Here is a 24632-nt window from a genome sequence, read left to right as displayed (position 1 = left end):
AACCAAGAACACCCGCCTCGAGACCGCAATTAGAAAACCACGAAGACCCCTCGTTAGCTAGCAAATCCAAGAAGACCCATAGCGATCCACTCAGAAAACCAAACAAGTCAAAACTCAACCTACGGATGATAAAGAAACAACAGAGATAAACGCCCCAGAAAACCAATTTATTGGCCCTTAGCAGTAAACAACCGCTAAGGCGGAAACAATGTCAGACAAGTCCGCATCGAATCCAAGTTCGAGGAAGTTGGAACGAAAGAAAAGTGAACAAGAACACAACACGAAGACAGGATCAGGAAGCATCTCACATCCTAAGCCACATTCCGGCCAAAATCTGACACCAACAACCGGAGATCCGGTAGATCCAACTAGGACAGATTCTAACAACAATCCGGCCATCACCAAAAGCGAGACTACAACATACAAGGAAAACAAAGAGGCCAAGAAAAAAGAAGAAAGGAGATATCATCTACAGTCAAAGAGCAAAGTTGCCATTTTTGGAAGGAAAAAAAATAAGAGAAACGGAAAAAGAAACTCCCGCTATCTAGATCCGTTAAACAGACGAAAATCAAACCAAAAGCTCTGGTCACCTTCCTCAAATTAGTCGCGGAACACCACCAGGATGTTCGTCGAATGAAACTAGCCTGAAGAGAAAGCCACCGGAGTAGATTCACCTTGCATCGTGTAAAAGAGCATGAATGGAGAAAAGGATCCAGTTACCGAAGAAAAGGAGCGAAAGCTGCGAAATCAGAGCGTACACCTAAGAAACACTAGAGGACATAATGGATAACAAATTGACGCACCATTCGTCGCCTGACCACCGGAAAAACTTGAAAGCAGGCAACCAGAAAAAGCTCGCGGACCGGAAAGTGGAAGCAGAAGCAGAGTGAGAGAAAAGCAAAAAAGAAACCGCAACACACCAGAAAAATCAACCAAACCTAAGGCGTGGTGGAGGAGTGACTCACTGGAAAACGTAAAGAAGGAATCCTCCGAACCACCGACGAGATGCCGGTGGCTGTAGGTTGGGACATGAATTGTCCCGTTCATATTGATTATAAACGTTCCATATTAATTGATTTCGTTGCGAGGTTTTGACCTCTATATGAGACGATTTTCAAAGACTGCATTCATTTTTAAAACAACCATAACCTTTATTTTATCAATAAAGGTTTTAAAAACATTACGTAGATTATCAAATAATGAAAATCTAAAATATACTGTTTACACACGACCATTACATAATGGTTTACAATAGAAATATATTACATCGACATATGTTTCTTGAATGCAATTTTTACACAATATCATATAAACATGGACTCCAAATCTTGTCCTTATTTTAGTATGCAACAGCAGAAGCTCTTTGTATTCACCTGAGAATAAACATGCTTTAAACGTCAACAACAATGTTGGTGAGTTATAGGTTTAACCTATATATATCAAATCGTAACAATAGACCACAAGATTTCATATTTCAATACACATCCCATACATAGAGATAAAAATCATTCATATGGTGAACACCTGGTAATCGACATTAAAAAGATGCATATATAAGAATATCCCCATCATTCCGGTACACCCTTCGGATATGATATAAATTTCAAAGTACTAAAGCATCCGGTACTTTGGATGGGGTTTGTTAGGCCCAATAGATCTATCTTTAGGATTCGCATCAATTAAGGTGTATGTTCCCAAATTCTTAGATTACCAGACTTAATAAAAAGGGGCATATTCGATTTCGATAATTCAACCATAGAATGTAGTTTCACGAACTTGTGTCTATTTTGTAAATCATTTATAAAACCTGCATGTATTCTCATCCCAAAAATATTAGATTTTAAAAGTGGGACTATAACTCACTTTCACAGATATTTCCTTCCTCGAAAATAAGACTTGGCCACGGATCGATTCACGAACCTATACAAATATGTACATATATATCAAAGTATGATCAAAATATAATTACATCCATTTTTATTATGTTTTAAAGATTTGAGTGTATTAAGTCAGCTGTCCTCGTTAGTAACCTACAACTAGTTGTCCACAGTTAGATGTACAGAAAAAATCGATATATTATCTTGAATCAATCCATGACCCAGTGTATACACGTCTCAGGCTAGATCATAACTCAAAGTATATATATATTTTGGAATCAACCTCAACCCTGTATAGCTAACTCCAACATTACTGCATATAGAGTGTCTATGGTTGTTCCAAATAACATATATACATGGGTCGATATGATATGTCAAAACATTTGAATACGTGTCTATGGTATCCCAAGATTACATAATATATTAGAATACATGTATAATACAATATAAGTTAGCTAGGATATGATTTGTATAGATTTTTTAAACATTTCCCGTAGCTAAAATAATCAAAAAATATCCAATCTTGTTTTACCCATAACTTCTTCATTTTAAATCCATTTTGAGTGAATCCAATTGCTATGGTTTCATATTGAACTTAAGTTTTTGAATCTATACAGAAAAATTATAAGTTTATAGTTGGAATTACAGGTTACAAGTCGTTTTTGTAATGGAAGTCATTTCAGTCGAAAGAACGACGTCTAGATGACCATTTTGGAAAACATACTTCCACTTTGAGTTTAACCATGATTTTTGGATATAGTTTCATGTTCATAAGAAAAATCATTTTCCCAAAAGAACAACTTTTAATTCAAAGTTTATCATAATTTTTAATTAACTAACCCAAAACAGCCTGCGGTGTTACTACAACGGCGTATATCCGGTTTTACGGTGTTTTTCGTATTTTCCGGTTTTAAATCATTAAGTTAGCATATCATATAGATATAGAACATGTGTTTAGTTGATTTTAAAAGTCAAGTTAGAAGGATTATCTTTTGTTTGCGAACAAGTTTAGAATAAACTAAACTATGTTCTAGTGATTACAAGTTTAAACCTTCGAATAAGATAGCTATATATGTATGAATCGAATGATGTTATGAACATCATTACTACCTCAAGTTTTCTGGATAAAGCTACTGGAAATGAGAAAAATAGATCTAGCTTCAAAGGATCCTTGGATGGCTTGAAAGTTCTTGAAGCAGAATCATGACACGAAAACAAGTTCAATTAAGATTTTCACTCAAAATAAGATTGTTATAGTTGTAGAAATTGAATCAAAGTTTGAATATGAATATTACTGTGAATTAGAAAGATAACCTACTGTAAATAACAAAGGTTCCTTGATCTTAGATGATTACTTGAAATGGATTAGAAAGCTTGGAAGTAGACTTGCAAACTTGGAAGTATTCTTGATTTTTATTATTATAGATATGAAAGTTAACGCATTTAAATTGTTATCTTTACTAATATTAATTACTTTCATTATTAATATCAATATCGGTATTATTAATTTAAATATGAAATTTAATAAGAATAACTGATTATATTATTAGCATTGTCATTATTAATATCATCATCATTATCTTATCACTTTACTTAATATTATTAAGTACTATAAGTGTTATTAAAATTATAATAAGCAAATTGTTATATGTAATATGTTATATTATCAGTAGTATTATTATGATCATTGTTATCATCATGATTATTAACAAAAATAGCATATTATTATTATTATTATTATTTTTTATTTATGATTATTTATTATTAATATATTTTTCAATATTATTATTATTAATAATATCATAGTTATTATCATTAGATAATATTACCATTATCATTAAAAATTATTATTATTATTATTATTATTATTATTAACATTATTATTATAGTTATTAAAATAATACAATTTATATTATGTTATCATTAATGATATTATTAAAATCATTTTAGTATTATCTAATAATAGTAACATTAAGATATTAGATTCTAATATTAATATATTTAATTTTTAATTAATTGTAATTATTAAGTCATGGTAAGATTACTGAATCAATTTTTGTTAAACATCGTTTTCCTACTTTTATTATTTTGTTTCTTCTGATTGTATTTGTCTACCTTCCTCTTATCATAAAAATTCGTTATCAATCGAAGAACACTGATATATTTTTTTTCTTTCAAAACCCGTTTCTCTTTATTTACACTTTTTGGCCAAAACTTCAATTCAAACACGAATTAAAAATCTGGATATGCAGTTATGTTAGGGATGATCCGTTTTAACTATCTGTAAGTTTTCGATTTCCAATTCATTCTATTTATTCTGAATTTTTCGAGTCAAAGCTCAACTTAAAAAGTCAACCATTTTGTTCTTGATAAAAATTCGAGTCTATGATGTTGTTGTAGATTAAATTGAGGTTACACACAGATTATAGGATGTATTTAGGATCCTTTTCATGTTTTAACCTTTGCATAAAACATCCTTGTTTTAAAAATCAATTTTTTTTTTTTGCATCGTGAACCCAGCGACTGTTTTTATATTTTTTTTTTATTTTTATTTTTTGTTTGTAACTGATCATGTATATGTTGGGTATTATATCCTAAAAATCAATTTTTTTAACTGATAGCATGTTTGGTGCTAATCTACATCCTATAATCTATTTCTTATCGAAAATCCTTCATCTGATCGTACGAGATGATTCCCTCAACCAGTTCGAGTCCTTCAGATTCCGATAACTATTCCGATAGTTATTCTGACAGTTATTCCGATATGGAAACACACTTGAGCTCCGAAAGCAGTATAACCGGAATGGATCAACCAATCGGCCATCATCAATTCATCTGATGAGTTCGAAGTCTACTTAATCATTGGAGACAAGAAGAAGGTGATCCTTTTCATCAACCGAATTCACCTCTTAGTGAAGAACCTGAAGTACTTACCGGCGAATCTATTCGAAACACCATATTCACCCTCATTGCCAGGATATCCCACAACAATTATATTCTATCCACAATTCTAGATCTTATTCATCCGCTCGTTCCGACCGACAATCACTCCGGAATAATAGAAGAATTCAACGAACTTAGCGCCCGAGTTGTAGCCTTGGAAAATATGGTGCAAAACATACCAGCTTCAGCAACATCACCGGCACCAACAGTACCATCAGTAACAACACCCGTACCATCAACAAAACACGCTTCAACATCTCATTCTGTACCTCGATTATAATCATCATACTACATATCGTTCTACATCAATTATCTTCGTTCGACATGGCGATTATGTAATCTCTAATGTTTTAGAGATTATATATTCTTGTTTAAACGGTAAATCAAATGAGTTTAATATCATATTGACTCATTAAATCCATGATTACATCTGAAGAAAATATATATGTATATATATTTTTCATAAAGATTGTAATTAAAAATTCTTTCATACAAACTGTTAATGGTGAAAATATTTTAACGGGTAGGTAATACCCGAGAAATATTTAGATTTCACATTAATAAGATACACTGTACATTCTTCGAATCTGATTCAACAATCATTTACTATCCTACTTACATCCACCGATATACAAATCCGTTCACCACAGAATAACCATATTCATCCAATTTCATATTTGGATTTTGATTTATCAAAATCCAACAAGTGGCATAATGAAGAAAACATTTGACAAAATAAAATTTGTTAGAAACAAACAAATCAACTATGAGAAATTTTGTTAAGAATCCACGCTAACTGTTCCTAGCTAATTGTTCCTAGCCAACTGATTACATTTTATTTATCGCAATTTAATTATCGCAATTTACATTCTCGCAATTTTATTTATCGTCATTTAATTTCTGTTATTTACTTTACACACTTTATTTATCGTCATTTAAATTCTTGTTATTTATTTTACGCACTTTAAATATCGGGACACGTATACAAGGTTTTGACATATCATATCGACGCATCTATATATATTATTTGGAATCACCATAGACACTCTATATGCAGTAATGATCGAGTTCTCTATACAGGGTTGAGGTTGATTCTACAATAATATATATACTTTGAGTTGTGATCGAGTCTGAGATGTATACGGGTCACGACACGTATTAATTAATTCGAATATTATATATTAAACTATATATGAATTATTGGACTGTCAACTGAGGACTATTAACATTGGACAATTAAAATGAATTAAAATATTGATTATAATATATGAAACTAAACAATTCTTTAAGTTTGCCACTTGACTTCATTCTAAACTTCATTAGTATCTTAACGATCACAATATGCGTTCAAACCTTTCATGATTCTTGAAAACACCTCAATCGATAGGATGAATCAACCGCACTTTATCTACGGAAGGAAAGATTTAGGCATATAGTTATGTACCTGAGAAAATCTCGACAACTGAGTAAAAGTTTAACACGTAGCCGCGTTAGATCCTTTGGCATTTATTAGCAAAAAATAATAATAATTTTGCGATCCCTTTTCAAAGTAGCCAAGTTTGTCACAGCTCCAACAAGTCAACTTCGACTTTTCATTCGAAGTAACCTTACTATAATCCTGAGATATATATGATTATCCCTTTTAATACCGGAGAATTCTTTTATATTCCACCATATTACCAGCAGACGTACCAGCAACCTCGTTGCTTCTTGGCTTAGATCTCTCTGACAAATCATTATATTTATTCATTGAAACCCTATCATATACTCATCCGCATTTTGTAACAAGAACTTCCATACCAACTACCGGGAATCGGCAATCAGTACTTTGAAGACTCACAGCATATCTACGTCAACAGTTATATGTATCCATATAACATTTGTCTCTTAGAATTATGATCTTTCATTATGAAATTCTGAAAAGCACTCAGTCTACAAATCAATACATTAAACTTTGAAAAATCTGAATGAAGTAGCAGAAACTGTAGGCAACCGTAAACAACCTTAATCGTCGGGAGTTGATGATAAAGAATTGTATGTTGGCAAAGCTCAGAAAAGTTGGAACTGGAAAACGGATTGAGCTAACCACGAAGGAGACCAAGGACAAATACAAGGACCATACCATATATTCAAAGAATCCAGGTAATACTGGATCCGATGAAACCTTCAACGAATATCTTGCTCCGTACTCATGTTAAAATTTTGCGGAAAATCTTCTACATCAACCATCGAACTTAGAAATTCCAAAATATTATCATCAATATCTTCGATATTTCTGAGGATATTTTCATAAACATTCTCGTCCGAAATTATATACCTCTTCGTGCTTCCTGTGTATCATTATATTGGAAACATTCAATAGAAAATTTAGTACCGAAAAGCGGATTATGCGAAACCATGAAGGAAGCCGTGGACAAATCACAAAGAATAAGTTTGAATTTAAAGAATCCAAATGATTCAATATCTGCTGAAATCTTTAGCGAATACCTTGCTTCTGACTCCAAACTCTTGCGGACAAATTTTCTTCACCGTCCTTCGATATTAAAAATTCCAAGATATCATCGTATCTTTCATTATAAATATCCTCCATATTTCTGGAGATATTTTTATAACTATTCTTATCTGAAATCGATAATCTCTTCGTGCTATCAGTAGTACATCATATAGAAACTGTTAGTTTCTATATTCTGTAAACTCTCAAGCTTAAAATATGAATGTTATTGAAGTAATGTTGGGAATTGATGCATGAATCAGTATAATATAATGACACTTGATCAACGTGATTATATTACAGTAAGTCATGCTGAGTTTCTAAATGGAACGTGATGATTCACAGATCATAACAACATCATGTGCCATGTTACATAACTCTTTCATCCTACTTAACTTCGGAACAAATCAAGAAAATGTATTCTTGATGGTTCTATCTTCCGTGATGTTGATAAATTTGAAAATCAAATCGTGCTATCACGTTCCTTCCTGCTTAGAACATTATAATCATTCGAGACTCTATATCTACAAATTCTGGACCATTAATCGCTTGACTTGAAGTCGGGAAGAGAAAATAAAAGCATAGAGCTTTGAAATATAAGGGAGAATATAAAGCCGATAACAACACATAAATTACAAATCGTGTATATCAATGTTTATCGCAACATAAAGACACGGGAGAATTAAAAATATTATAATCCCGAGGGCGAAGTAGAAGAAAACAGATTCCTCTGGTGGAAGTTGGAAAAGGAGAATGATTGTTACGACAGTAAGGATAAGGACAAGGATTAGAATTGGATTAAGCATTTTCACAATCTTTTGGATGTATGAACTAAGGAAGAGAGTATGGGAATGGTTAGAATAATGGAACGGAAGAGCTTAATTTATAATGGAAATATCAGACAGAGTAATCGAGGCAGATCACCGTATTTAATTATAGAGATCTTAATTTTCTCACTCGCCGAAGAATCAAATCTTTTAGATTTCAAAGATTTTCTTTAAATCCCTTGAATTCCGGAATTCAACCATGACAATGTCAAAAGTTAAGATGCACCTTATTTTCTAAATTCATCCATGACTACGTCAAAAGTTATGGAGAATCTCCATTCCTTCACCTCGATCTTTTGTGATAGCTTCATTCGTACGCTTCGAATAATCGAATTATTTTATCCAGGTTACACCCTGTGCTAAAATTATATTTATCAACTCATTTGCCATGAAAACATTTTTTTTTTGTTAGCCATTACAACCTCACTCAAATTTCGGGACGAAATTTCTTTAACGGGTAGGTACTGTAGTGACCCGGGAATTTCCGACCAAATTTAAACTTGAATCTTTATATGGTTTCGACATGATAAGCAAAGTCTATAATGTTGAAGTCTCAAAACCTTTGAACTGTGTTCATGTGTACATTTGACCTTTGACTAATTCCCGACGATTCACGAACTATTAAGTGTAAATAAATAAATATATATATGTAAGTATATATAATAATTTGAGATTTCAATTTAAACAAAGGTAAATATGTAAAATAAGATACAAAAATAATTAAGTGTAATTTAAAATGAATATATATATATATATATATATACATATATATATATATATATACATATATATATATAATTTATAAATATTAAATAGTTAATAAAATTATTATATAACATATTTGTGATTATTAAGTTTTACATAATTAATGATAAGTTAAAATATACTTGTTATAGTAATATTATTATTTTGTTATTATGATTATTAATATTAATAACTAACATCAGTATTAGTTATATTATTATAGATATTATATAGATATGAAAGTTAACGCATTTAAATTGTTATCTTTACTAATATTAATTACTTTCATTATTAATATCAATATCGGTATTATTAATTTAAATATGAAATTTAATAAGAATAACTGATTATATTATTAGCATTGTCATTATTAATATCATCATCATTATCTTATCACTTTACTTAATATTATTAAGTACTATAAGTGTTATTAAAATTATAATAAGCAAATTGTTATATGTAATATGTTATATTATCAGTAGTATTATTATGATCATTGTTATCATCATGATTATTAACAAAAATAGCATATTATTATTATTATTATTATTTTTTATTTATGATTATTTATTATTAATATATTTTTCAATATTATTATTATTAATAATATCATAGTTATTATCATTAGATAATATTAACATTATCATTAAAAATTATTATTATTATTATTATTATTATTATTAACATTATTATTATAGTTATTAAAATAATACAATTTATATTATGTTATCATTAATGATATTTTTAAAATCATTTTAGTATTATCTAATAATAGTAACATTAAGATATTAGATTCTAATATTAATATATTTAATTTTTAATTAATTGTAATTATTAAGTCATGGTAAGATTACTGAATCAATTTTTGTTAAACATCGTTTTCCTACTTTTATTATTTTGTTTCTTCTGATTGTATTTTTCTACCTTCCTCTTATCATAAAAATTCGTTATCAATCGAAGAACACTGATATATTTTTTTTCTTTCAAAACCCGTTTCTCTTTATTTACACTTTTTGGCCAAAACTTCAATTCAAACACGAATTAAAAATCTGGATATGCAGTTATGTTAGGGATGATTCGTTTTAACTATCTGTAAGTTTTCGATTTCCAATTCGTTCTATTTATTCTGAATTTTTTGAGTCAAAGCTCAACTTAAAAAGTCAACCATTTTGTTCTTGATAAAAATTTGAGTCTATGATGTTGTTGTAGATTAAATTGAGGTTACACACAGATTATAGGATGTATTTAGGATCCTTTTCATGTTTTAACCTTTGCATAAAACATCCTTGATTTAAAAATCGATTTTTTTTTGCATCGTGAACCCAGCGACTGTTTTTATAATTTTTTTTATTTTTTTTTGTTTGTAACTGATCACGTATATGTTGGGTATTATATCCTAAAAAGTCAATTTTTTTTAACTGATAGCAAGTTTGTAAGAACGATGGATTCGATTTGTGTTTTCAAAATGAAGGAGATGAAGAAGGAGAAAAAAATATGGGTTATATACATTTGGGTTCTGTATAAATTCGGATAAATGGGCAACAGCCTAATGGTTAAGAGTGTTAGGAGTGAGCGGGAGGTCTAGGGTTCGAGTCCCGTTTGGTGCATTTCTTTTTAGGTATATCTCTACTTCTCATTTCCATTATTATTATTGTTATTATTATTATTATTATTATTATTATTATTATTATTATTATTATTATTATTATTATTATTATTATTATTATTATTATTATTATTATTATTATTATTATTATTATGATTATTATTATTATTATTATTATTATTATTATTATTATTATTATCATTATTGTTATTACAAAAATTGTATTAATAAATGTATTGTATTAATTAGTATTATTATTAATATCCTCATTTATAATAAGATTACTATTATTATTATAAATAAGTGATAAGTAGTATTATCAAAAATTATTATTTCCATTATCACTAACATTACTAGTATTATTATTATTAAACTTATAATCATTATTCTCATTAGTAGTGAAATGAATATAATTATTATGATTAGGTTTACAAATTAAGGTTATAGAAGCTTTAATCTTTAGTTTATAAAGTTAACACGAAGATTACGAATATAGAAAGCTTGGAGATAAATAGTATTATGAAAATGATACAAAATTATTATGATTATCATTTATATTAATATTAGTACCATCTCTATAATTATTAGTAGTATCATTATTAACAATATCATTATTATTATTAACATTATCATTTTAATAATGTTATTATTAATATTATTATTATTTTTAGTAAATCATTAATATCAAACCTATAAATTTTGAATAGATAAGTATTTTGTATATAAAACAAAATCTTTACATATACTACAATTATATTAATAAGCCATATAAATATATATACAACATATTAACATTACTTGTATAAAAATTTATATACAACAAATTAGATATTTTTCAAATATAGACATATTAATATAATTATATAAATAATAATCACCCTCAAATATATATACAAACTAAATACATAATATATGAAGTAACAAGATATGAGATTGTTCGATTACGAATATATATCTTAATATATATATATATATATATCTATATATATATATATATATATATATATATATGTATATATATGTATATATATATATATGTATATATATATGTATATATATATATATATATATATATATATATATATATATATATATATATATAAATGATATAGGTTCGTGAATCCGAGGCCAACCCTGCATTGTTCACTTGTTCAATGTCGTTCTATGTATTTTTACTACAAAATACATTAGGTGAGTTTCATTTGCTCCCTTTTGCTCTTTATATTTTTGGGACTGAGAATACATGCGCTGTTTTTACAACTGCTTTATTAAATGCTTTTGAAATATATTTTGAACTGCGAATACATGCAAATGCTTTATTAACTGTTTTACAATATTTATATGCGTGAGTTTCATTATTCCCTTTTTAAATACTTTTGCAATATATATTTTTGGGACTGAGAATACATGCGCTGCTTTTATAAATGCTTTACGAAATAGACACAAGTGATCGAAACTACATTCTATGGTTGAATTATCAAATCGAATATCACCCTATATAGTCTGTTAATCTAAGAATTAGGGAATAGAAACCCTAATTGACGCGAACTCTAAAGATAGATCTATCGGGCCCAACAAGCCCCATCCAAAGTACCGGATGCTTTAGTACTTCGAAATTTATATCATGTTCGATGGAGGATCCCGGAATGATGAGGATATTCTTATATACATATTGTGAATGTCGGTTACCAGGTGTTCAATCCATATGAATGATATTTTTTGTCTCTATGCATGGGACGTATGTTTATGGGAAATGAAAATATGAAATCTTGTGGTCTATTAAAATTATGAAATGATTATTTACGTTAAAGTAATGAACTCACCAACCTTTTGGTAGACACTTTAAAGCATGCTTATTCTCAGGTACGAAAGAAATCTTCCGCTGTGCTTTTGCTCATCTTAGAGATATTAATTGGAGTCATTCATGACATATTTCAAAAGACGTTGCATTCGAGTCGTTGAGTTCATCAAGATTATTATTAAATGAATTATAGTAAGATATGTTATGAAATGGAATGCATGTCGTCAACTTTAGATGAAATGAAAGATTGTCTTTTCAAAACGAATGCAATGTTTGTAAAATGTATCATATAGAGGTCAAGTACCTCGCGATGTAATCAACTGTTGTGAATCGTTTATAATCGATATGGACTTTGTCCGGATGGATTAGGACGGGTCCTTTCACATTTAACATAATTAACCAAGTGTATCAATATCTTAATATGATTCATATGTACCTAGTAAGACGTTGTTATAACGATAATCGTTATATATATCGTTTTCTAGTTTCTTAATTTAATAGTCTCATTTTTATGTATATAACTCATTGTTAAAATAGCTAATGAGATACTTACTTATAATAAAATTATGTTAACTATATGTATAACCATATATATTTCATCGTATAGTTTTTACAAGTTTTAACGTTCGTGAATCACCGGTCAACTTGGGTGGTCAATTGTCTATATGAAACCTATTTCAATTAATCTACTCTTAACAAGTTTGATTACTTAACACGTTGGAAACATTTAGTCATGTAAATATCAATCTCAATTAATATATATAAACATGGAAAAGTTCGGGTCACAACAGTACCTACCCGTTAAATAAATTTCGTCCCATTAAGCTGTTGAAGGTGTTGACGAATGTTCTGGAAATAGATGCGGATATTTCTTCTTCATCTGATCTTCACGCTCCCAGGTGAACTCGGGTCCAGTTGGAAAGATAATGGTTGAACGCGCTTGTTATAGTAGCTTGCGATTTTTTGCTTGTTGATTGCTTCTTTTATTGCCGCCATTTCTCTGCGCTCTTCAACTAATTTTAGATTTTCACACAGTTCTTCGCCGTTGCTAATTTCATCGAAGGAAGCAATGTGCATTGTTGGCACATTTATTTTGGCGGGTATTACAGCCTCGGACCCGTACACCAAACTGAAAGGTGTTTCGTTAGTTGCGCCTTTTGGAGTTGTGCGGTGCGCCCACAAAACGTTAGACAGTTCGTCTATCTAACCCCTTCAGCACAATCCAAATCTTGCTTTGATTCCCAAAACGATATCCCGATTCGTAACCTCACACTGACCATTCTCATGAGGGTGTGCGACTGACGTAAACGTTTGCTTTATATTCAATTCTTAGCACCAGTCACTAAAAGGGTTTCCATCAAATTGTGTACCATTGTCGCTCACTATTTCATTTGGTATTCCAAACCGACAGACGATGTTTTCCCATACGAAATTTTGAATTTGCTTGCCCGAAATTGTCTTTAGTTGTTTGGCCTCTACCCATTTCGTGAAATGATCAATGGCCACTACCAGAAATTTTACACCCCCTGGTCCTGAGGGAAATGGCCCTACTATGTCGATTGCCCATTTGCAGAACGGCCATGGGGACGCAACCGGTATCATAGGATGTCGCGGAGCCATGCTTACTGGTGCATGAAGCTGACACGATTGACACTTGCGAATTACCTCTGCAGCATCTCTATACATTGACGGCCAGTAATATCCAAGCCGAATTATTTTGGAAGCGACTGTTTTGTGTCCTGAATGCAAAGCGCAGATTCCCTCATGTACTTCCCGTATGATCGACTCCGCTTGAGTTGGATTGAGACACCGCAAATGAGGCCCCAGAAAATACTTTCTGTATAGGACTCCCTTGTCTAACAGATACATTGGTGCTTTCATCTTAATCTTTCTTGCTTCACTTGAACCTATCGGCAACGTACCTTTAGTTAGAAATTCTATTATTGGTGTCATCCAACTTCGCTCTTCTTCTTCAACCGCAGCTGGAACACTATTCTCTTCAATAGATTTTATCTTAACTTCCTCAACCCAAATTTCTTTCTTAAAATGCTGAATGTTAACGTGGCTAACTTGCTTAACGCATCCGCCTTTTTGTTCAGTGTCCTTGAAATCTGAGTTATCTGGAACAAATCGAAGTCAACTGCTAACTCTTGCACTAGCCTCAAGTATTTTTGCATCGATTCATCATGTGCTTCGAATATTCCATTAATTTGGTTTGCAACCAACTGCGAATCAACGTATACTGAAAATTCTTTAACTTCCAGATGTTTTGCTACCCGCATCCCAGATAACAATGCTTCATATTCAGCTTTGTTATTTGTGACGGGGAAGCTGAATCGCAGTGCGAAGGTATATTCTTTCCCCTCTGGACTTTTTAGGACTATTCCTGCCCATGCGCCTTCTGGACCACAAGCCCCATCTGTGTGCATTTCCCACAGTTGTTCGGGCAGAGGTAGTATTTCTTTTGATTCATGCGAGACTTCGATATCTCCGGCTGTTTCAGCCAGATAATCTGCTAGGACTTGTCCTTTTACCGCACTTCGTGGTGAGAAGCTTATCTTATGTTCTCCCAATTTAATAGCCCATTTGGCCATGCGACCAGAATTTTCTGGCTTATATAGCACCTGCTTTATCGGCTGATCTGTTAGAACCCTTATTAGGTGCGCTTGGAAATATCTCCGCAAGCGTCTAGCCGTATGCACGAGTGCATAAACTAATTTTTCGATTGCAGGATAATTTAATTCGCTCCCTGTCAAAGCTTTGCTAACGAAATACACAGGCATTTGTGAAATGTCCCGTTCTTATTGATTAAAAACGTTCCATATTAATTGATTTCGTTGCGAGGTTTTGACCTCTATATGAGACGTTTTTCAAAGACTGCATTCATTTTTAAAACAAACCATAACCTTTATTTCATAAATAAAGGTTTAAAAAGCTTTACGTAGATTATCAAATAATGATAATCTAAAATATCCTGTTTACACACGACCATTCCATAATGGTTTACAATACAAATATGTTACATCGAAATCAGTTTCTTGAATGCAGTTTTTACACAATATCATACAAACATGGACTCCACATCTTGTCCTTATTTTAGTATGCAACAGCGGAAGCTCTTAGTATTCACCTGAGAATAAACATGCTTTAAACGTCAACAAAAATGTTGGTAAGTTATAGGTTTAACCTATATATATATCAAATCGTAACAATAGACCACAAGATTTCATATTTCAATACACATCGCATACATAGAGATAAAAATCATTCATATGGTGAACACCTGGTAACCGACATTAACAAAATGCATATATAAGAATATCCCCATCATTCCGGGACACCCTTCGGATATGATATAAATTTCGAAGTACTAAAGCATCCGGTACTTTGGATGGGGCTTGTTGGGCCCAATAGATCTATCTTTAGCATTCGCGTCAATTAGGGTGTCTGTTCCCTAATTCTTAGATTACCAGACTTAATAAAAAGGGGCATATTCGATTTCGATAATTCAACCATAGAATGTAGTTTCACGTACTTGTGTCTATTTTGTAAATCATTTATAAAACCTGCATGTATTCTCATCCCAAAAATATTAGATTTTAAAAGTGGGACTATAACTCACTTTCACGGATTTTTTACTTCGTCGGGAAGTAAGACTTGGCCACTGGTTGATTCACGAACCTATAACAATATATACATATATATCAAAGTATGTTCAAAATATATTTACAACACTTTTAATATATTTTGATGTTTTAAGTTTATTAAGTCAGCTGTCCTCGTTAGTAACCTACAACTAGTTGTCCACAGTTAGATGTACAGAAATAAATTGATAAATATTATCTTGAATCAATCCACGACCCAGTGTATACGTATGTCATAACCCGTCCTTAACCATAAGAACGTGTTAGATAACGTATGATTTCATTGCGAGGTATTGACCTCTATATGCGACATTTTTAAAAAGGAAAACTGCATATATTATACATTACAAACCAAACCATTATTTTTGTTACAAGCTTTAGACAATAAAAAGATGATTATCGTTTAACGATAATCTTCGACTTACAAACTTTACAAATGATAATAACAACACGATTTCTAGCATATTTTACAACACACGTCCTCGGATATGCAGTTTTATTTTTTGACACAAATATGAGTACGCATGATCCTGCTTAGATTCAACATAATGCAGCGGAAGCTTTAATTATCACCTGAGAATAAACATGTTTAAAAACGTCAACATAAAGTTGGTGAGATATAGGTTTAGTGCGCAGCAATATATATATATATATAGACCACAAGATTTCGTATATAAACATTTCAATAAAAATATTCTAAGTGGTTGAGCACCTGGTAACCATACTTAACATTTTCACGTCGCATATTCCCTTTAATATGAAATCTTACTACACCGTACCAAGTGTAGTCACAAAACGAAGTACTGTGCAACCGTTGAATACTGGTCGTCCAGTCCGGTTGGGGTTGTCAGGCCCGATAGATCTATCAACAGGATTCGCGTTTACAATACCGCTGTAAATATTAGTTACCAAGCTACAGGGAAGTATGCCAGTGGTACAACTCAACGTAGAATATATTTTTCAGTTACTTGTGTCCATAATGTAAAACATAAAATACATGTATTCTCATCCCGAAATATTTAGAGTTTAAAAGTGGGACTATATACTCACTCTTGTCTTGATGATATATATATTTTGACTCGGTCTTCCGGTTGATATCACGAACCTATCCATATATAATATATCAATATGTTTTCATTTTAAAACAAACGTTATATATATATATACTTGTTATACTTTTAATATTTTGAATATTTCCTTAGTCCGTAGTTAGCATTCCGATGTTAGTAATTCAATTTTTAATGGTTCATTTTTAGATGTTTAATATACCCGCAATAAACAAAACCCCCAACGAAATAAATAAAACCCCATCGTATATGTATTGGTCGAGATTAATCTTGACCCATGGTACCGGTGTTGTCAAATGACGTGTTGCGTACATAAAGTACCGGTGTTGTCAAATGACGTGTTGCGTACAAACATGGGATCTTATGATTAATCTTCTCGTATTGTTTACGGGTGATCCTGAACCATATAAAATTGAATTATAAGTACATATATATAAAATATCATGTTATCTTAGAAATATGTGATTTATATCATTTTTTTCCAATTGATCCCGTAGTTGAAATGATCTAGGATAACCAATTTTGTTTCGGTCATAGTTTCTTCGTTACAAATCCGTTTTCGTTGATTCAAATTGCCATCTTCTTGGATCGAGTTCTTCTTTAAGACTATGAACTGTAAATACCTTGGTTTGTATTCAAAATCATACGGCATAAGTGAAACATTAGTGAAACATATGAAGTTAAACATTTTTGTTACAACAAAATCATTTAATGACCATTTTTCTAAAAATACTTATACTTTGAAAAACCAAGTTTTACCTTGTTAAATTAGCATATACATAAGTTATATTACAGGTCTTGAAGTATTTTAAAAGTTAAGTTAGAAGGATCTATTTAGTTTGCAAACAAGTTTGAAAACATTCAAACTATGTTCTTGTTGTTAAACTTTTGTACCACAAAATAAGATAGCTATATATATATGAATTGAATAAGGTTATGAACATAAATTCTACCTCAAGTTCCTTGGATAAGTTTGCTGTAAAAGAGGAGTAAGAAGCTAGAATCAAAAGGGTGATAGAAGTGGATGAAAGATTGGTAGTAAGTTGGTGTTCTTGGAGGGTTTTCTTGAAGTGTTTTTGTAAGAGTTTTCTTATGGTGTTTTAGTATGGTTTTTATGGCTAGATCTTCTTGGTTATTTGCTGGATTGTTATGGAGTTTAGAGAGTAAGAAAGAGTGTGTGTTTTTGATAAGAAAATGGTAGTAAAAATGGATCAAAATGATGATACATATATACTCCTAAAAATGTGATCTTTAAGGATAACATGACAAAATTTTAGTTTGTATTTTTGTAATTAGTCTTGCAATGATTCAAAAGTAATTACCTTATACATAAGGCATGAATAAGGGCTGGTTAGGTGGTGATTTGATGTGTATATACCAATAGTAAATACGTATAGAAGCTTGGTATGATACGAGTACAAATACTCTAGGTATACGTATAGAAATTTTGTGAAAAATGGAATGAGGATTTAAATATAGCTATCTTTTGTGAATACACTTATATGATTTTATGTATTTAAGTTCTTAAAAGTGATTAAATACATTACTTATACGATATATGTATAAACATTATAAGTCTTAAGTATTTATGTCAAATAACGTTACGTATAGTTATCGTTTTGAAAACTTAAGTTAGTAGTTTCAAAATATACTTGTAACTTATTGTTATTAATATAAAATGAGGTATTAAAACATTCATTAATCATGTTAAATATGTATATATACATATATATATACACAAACGTATAATTATCATATATTGTATAGTTCGTGATATCATCGATCAAACTAGACGGTCAAACGTTGTGTAAAACTCTTTTCGGAAATATAAATCTCGACAATTTGGATTGCTTATCATGTTGGCAAGGTTTAATTTATGTAAATATTAATCTTATAAGTATAGTATGATCGAAAAAGTGCGGGTCGTTACATTACCTCCCCGTTAAATAAATTTCGTCCCGAAATTTTAAAATTGTGCCTATTTTGCGTCATCGAGAAACAAATGCGGATACTTTCGTTTCATCTGATCCTCTCGTTCCCAAGTAAACTCGGGACCTCTTCTAGCATTCCAACGAACCTTAACAATCGGTATATTACTCTGTTTGAGCTGTTTAACTTCACGGTCCATGATTTCGATTGGTTCTTCGACGAATTGTAGTTTCTCGTCGACATGAATTTCTTCAAGAGGAATGGTGAGGTCTTCCTTTGCAAGACACTTCTTAAGGTTCGATATGTGAAAGGTATTATGTATTCCGGCGAGTTGTTGCGGTAACTCGAGTCGATAAGCTACCGGTCCAATGCGTTCGATGATCTTAAACGGGCCTACGTACCTTGGGTTCAGTTTACCCCTTTTTCCAAAACGTATCACACCTTTCCAAGGTGACACCTTTAGCATAACCATGTCCCCGACCTGGAACTCTAATGGTTTCCTTCGAACATCGGCGTAGCTCTTTTGGCGACTACGGGCTGTTTTCAATCTCTCCTTGATTTGTACTATCTTCTCGGTCGTTTCGTGTATGATTTCGGGACCAGTTAAATGTCGATCTCCTACTTCATTCCAACAGATAGGAGATCTACACTTCCTTCCGTACAATGCTTCGAATGGCGCAGCTCCAATGCTCGCATGATAACTATTATTATACGAGAATTCTGCTAACGGTAGATATTTATCCCATCCGTTTCCAAAATCGATCACACATGCCCTGAGCATGTCTTCGAGAGTCTGAATCGTTCTCTCACTCTGTCCATCGGTTTGTGGATGATATGCGGTACTCATATCCAACCGAGTTCCTAGTGCCTCCTGTAGTGATTGCCAGAATTTTGAGGTAAATCTACTATCACGATCGGATATAATGGAAATAGGTATTCCATGCCTTGAAACAACTTCCTTTATATACAATCGTAATAGTTTCTCCATTCTATCCGTTTCCTTTATAGGCAAGAAATGTGCAGACTTGGTGAGACGATCAACAATCACCCAAATGGTGTCGTATCCCCAGGCAGTCTTTGGTAACTTCGTGATGAAATCCATAGTAATACCGTCCCATTTCCATTCTGGAATTTCTGGTTGTTGAAGTAACCCTGACGGCTTCTGGTGTTCTGCTTTAACCTTGGAACAAGTTAAACACTCCCCAACATATGTTGCAACGTCTGTTTTTAAATTAGGCCACCAATAATGCGTCTTAAGATCTTGGTACATCTTTCCAACTCCAGGATGTATCGAATATCTTGTCTTATGTGCCTCGTTCAATATCAACTTCCTTAATCCACCCAACTTCGGTACCCAAATACGATTTGCAAAATATCGAATTCCATCTTTCCGCATAACGAGTTGCTTCTCATACTTCTTCATTATTTCATTTCCTATATTTTCTTTAGTAAGTGCTTCTCGTTGAACTTCTTTGATTTGTGAGTTGAGATTCATGCGAATTTTTATGTTCATCGCTCGTACTCGAATTGGTTCTCGTTCCTTTCTGCTTAGAGCGTCGGCCACCACGTTCGCTTTCCCGGGATGATAACGAATTTCACAATCATAGTCATTTATTAACTCAACCCACCTACGTTGCCTCATGTTCAGCTGTTTTTGATCGAAAATATGTTGAAGGCTTTTATGATCAGTAAACACAGTGAATTTAACCCCATACAAGTAATGTCTCCACATCTTCAATGCAAACACGACTGCTCCCAGTTCTAGATCATGCGTCGTATAATTCCGCTCGTGAATCTTCAATTGTCGGGATGCAAATGCAATTACTTTCTTTCGTTGCATAAGAACACAACCAAAACCTTGTCGCGAAGCGTCACAATATATTTCAAAATCATCGTTCCCTTCAGGTAACGATAAAATAGGCGCTGTAGTTAACTTCTTCTTCAGTAATTGAAATGCGTTCTCCTGCTCCGAGGTCCATTCATATTTCTTCCCTTTTTGCGTTAACGCTGTCAACGGCTTAGCTATTCGGGAAAAATCTTGAATAAACCTTCTATAATAACCGGCTAAACCCAAAAATTGACGTATCTGCGTTGGTGTCTTAGGAGTCTCCCATTTTTCAATAGCTTCAGTTTTTGCTGGATCAACCTGAATTCCTTCGCTATTAACAACGTGACCAAGAAATTGCACTTCTTTCAACCAGAAAGCACACTTAGAAAATTTAGCATAAAGTTGTTCTTTTCTCAACAATTCCAGTATCAACCTTAAATGCTCTTCATGCTCTTGCTCACTCTTGGAGTAGATAAGAATATCATCAATGAAAACGATAACAAACTTATCTAAATACGGACTACAAACTCGATTCATGAGATCCATGAATACAGCTGGCGCATTCGTCAATCCAAACGGCATAACCAAAAATTCGTAATGACCATAACGTGTCCGAAAAGCAGTTTTCGGAATGTCCTCTTCTTTAACGCGTAGTTGATGATAGCCCGATCTTAGGTCGATTTTCGAATAAACACATGATCCTTGCAATTGATCAAATAAGTCATCAATTCTCGGTAGTGGATACCGATTCTTGATAGTTAACTTATTTAATTCACGATAATCTATACACATTCGGAAAGATCCGTCTTTCTTCTTGACAAACAAAATTGGAGCTCCCCACGGTGATGTACTTGGTCGTATGAATCCACGGTCCAATAATTCTTTTAACTGACTTTGAAGTTCTTTTAACTCGGACGGTGCAAGTCTATATGGAGCACGAGCCACTGGTGCAGCTCCTGGTACTAAATCTATTTGAAATTCTACCGATCTAAATGGAGGTAATCCCGGCAATTCTTCCGGAAAAACTTCAGGAAAATCTCTTGCCACAGGCACGTCGTTGATGCACTTTTCTTTCTTTTCGACTTTATTAACATGTGCTAGAATAGCATAACACCCCTTTTTTAAACACTTCTTGGCTTTCAAACAGCTAATGAGTTTTAGCTTTGAATTACCCTTCTCTCCATAAATCATCACCGGTATTTTATCCTTACCAGGAATACGAATTGCCTTCTTAGCACAAACAACTTCCGCTCCTATTTTGGACATCCAGTCCATGCCGACTATTACATCAAAACCTCCTAATTCTACGGGTATTAAGTCGATTTTAAACGTTTCTCCGGCTAGATTTATTTCACAACCACGACAAATTTTATCGGCTTTAATTAGTTTACCATTAGCTAACTCAATCAAGTACTTAGCATCGAGAGGTAATGATGAACAATTCAATTTAGTGTAAAAATTTCTACACACATAACTTCTATCGGCGCCAGTATCAAATAAAATAGATGCTGATAAGTTATTAATGGTAAACGTACCCGTAACAAGCTCCGGGTCTTCTCGTGCCTCTCTAGCATTAATAACAAACGCTCTTCCACGTGCAGGTCCGCCATTCTGATTCGGGCACTGGCTCTTATAATGACCTTGTTTTCCACACCCAAAACAAGTAATGTTAGCCAAAGCAGTTCTATTTGCGTTGGTGGCAGGAGTCTTGTTACCATTTGCATTTGTAACGAGAGCCTTACAATCTTCAGCAAGATGTCCCTGTCTATTGCATTTAGTGCACAACACACTACAGTAACCAAAATGATGTTTGTGACAACGGTTGCATAAAGGACTTTGTCCTTTGTAACCAAAGCCTGAACCGCTACCCGCACCTTTCGTGGTTTCTTGTTTCTTATAAGGTTGTTGTTGGTTACCTTGATCATAACCTCCATTCCACTTTTTCTTGTTCCCCAATACCTTCACCTCAGTATTGAATGCTTTCTTGTCCAAAATGACCTGATCCATTAGCTCGTTTGCCATGGTTATAGCTTCATGAATTGTCTTAGGTTTCGATGCTGTAACGTTTGCCTTGACCTTTTTGGGCAAACCACCTTTGTACATTTCAATCTTCCGTGCTTCGGTTGGAACCAATTCAGGACATAGCAAAACTAATTCCATGAATCGCTGGTTGTAGTTGGTGATTTCAGTACCAACCACCTTCAAACTTCGTAACTCATCTTCTAACTTAATAACCTCATTCCTTGGACAATACTCGGTGATTATCATTGCTTTGAATTCTTCCCATGGAGTATCATAAGCTACATCTCCTCCTACCGCCTTCACATAATTCTTCCACCATGTGAGTGCACTATCTTGTAAAGTGCACGATGCAAACTTGGTCATGTCTTTTTCATCACAACCGCTGATTTTGAACACCGTCTCCATCTTTTCTATCCATCGGGTTAAACCGATAGGTCCTTCCGTTCCACTGAATGATGATGGCTTGCAAGCTTGAAACGTCTTGTAGGAGCATCCTACACGAGGATTTGGATTAACTGCAGCAGCTCTTGCAGCCTCAACCCATAACATTCTGTCGTTCACTCGCTGGTTGATGAGTTCCTCGAGTTCTTGTTCCGTCATTCGATTCAATCGCGCCATTTCCTAATGAAAGAAAATAATTATTCACATGGATTATTATAGATGTAGTGTGTATTTATAGTACATTATAGCTTATTAATAATATGAACTAGGTATTATTATAAAAGCCTTTTCTTCTTATTAGCGTTTTATAATTATATCTTGGGTAGTACCTACCCGTTAATGTTCATACTTAATAGCTTAGTACAGAATCAATTACTACAATCTAAATAATACTTAACCATGGAAAATTATTGCATTTCATACTTCAATATTTTACATATGCTTATCTTACATCGAACATTAAGCAAACCACACTATTAATATTATACAAAACATTATTCGGTTCCATGGTTTGACACAGCAGCGCATCGTTTGATCTATTTTCTAGGACGTTTAGACACAAAGATTTGCTTAACGCTTATCCTAACTGTCTGCCTATATTTTGGCTGTGGGACTGAAGAACTGGATGCCGGGACAGCACGAATAGGAATAGCGGGAATAGGGGTGGTAGTGTTGAGTGGAATTGGTGCCACATCATTCTCATTAAACTCGGGATTTGGATTTTCTAATTCATTAGCCTTTCGTTTCTTTCCTAGTTCGAACTCGTCTTTTGTAATTTCCTGTATTTCTTCCTCGGGTTCACTTTCCTCCTCGGGTTCACTTTCCTCCTCGGGTTCACTTTCCTCCTCGGGTTCACTTTCCGGGTTCTCTATAGTCGGTTCATCCGGAATTTGTGAGTCTTCCCCAAGGATATCATTTTCGTCATCGGACAGGTTAATGACTGGAACGCCATCTGAAGATTCTGATTCGGAGTCGTTGATTGTGATAACAATTTTTGAGCTCGACATCTATCACACAACAACTAACCCATTAGTACTTATATAATATTTACATATAAATTTTAACCAACAGTGATAAGCAATGGTTTTTTTTTTTTTTAAATCAGACCCGGTCAAAGTCCAGACTTACTAATGTATCCTAACGGCTTCTCGGTTAGACACACTAATGCAGACCTGGTTCGCTAAGACCAACGCTCTGATACCACATGTCATAACCCGTCCTTAACCATAAGAACGTGTTAGATAACGTATGATTTCATTGCGAGGTATTGACCTCTATATGCGACATTTTTAAAAAGGAAAACTGCATATATTATACATTACAAACCAAACCATTATTTTTGTTACAAGCTTTAGACAATAAAAAGATGATTATCGTTTAACGATAATCTTCGACTTACAAACTTTACAAAT

At 32.8% G+C, this 24632-nt stretch overlaps 1 protein-coding gene across 1 annotated transcript; it reads right to left on the bottom strand.

Moving 5' to 3' along the window:
• Positions 1-14298: 14298 nt before the first annotated feature.
• LOC139874899 (uncharacterized) lies at positions 14299-14718 on the bottom strand. Its single transcript, XM_071862289.1, has one exon. The coding sequence runs from the start codon at positions 14716-14718 to the stop codon at positions 14299-14301; it is 420 nt and encodes a 139-aa protein (XP_071718390.1).
• Positions 14719-24632: the final 9914 nt, after the last annotated feature.

The sequence above is a fragment of the Rutidosis leptorrhynchoides genome, chromosome 11, assembly GCF_046630445.1.
Source record: "Rutidosis leptorrhynchoides isolate AG116_Rl617_1_P2 chromosome 11, CSIRO_AGI_Rlap_v1, whole genome shotgun sequence".
Lineage (NCBI taxonomy): Eukaryota > Viridiplantae > Streptophyta > Magnoliopsida > Asterales > Asteraceae > Rutidosis > Rutidosis leptorrhynchoides.
This window is presented reverse-complemented; position numbering and strand designations above follow the sequence as displayed.

Coding starts and splice junctions, on each gene's coding strand:
- LOC139874899 (XM_071862289.1), bottom strand. CDS start 14,718: ATGCACACAGATGGGGCTTGTGGTCCAGAAGGCGCATGGGCAGGAATA.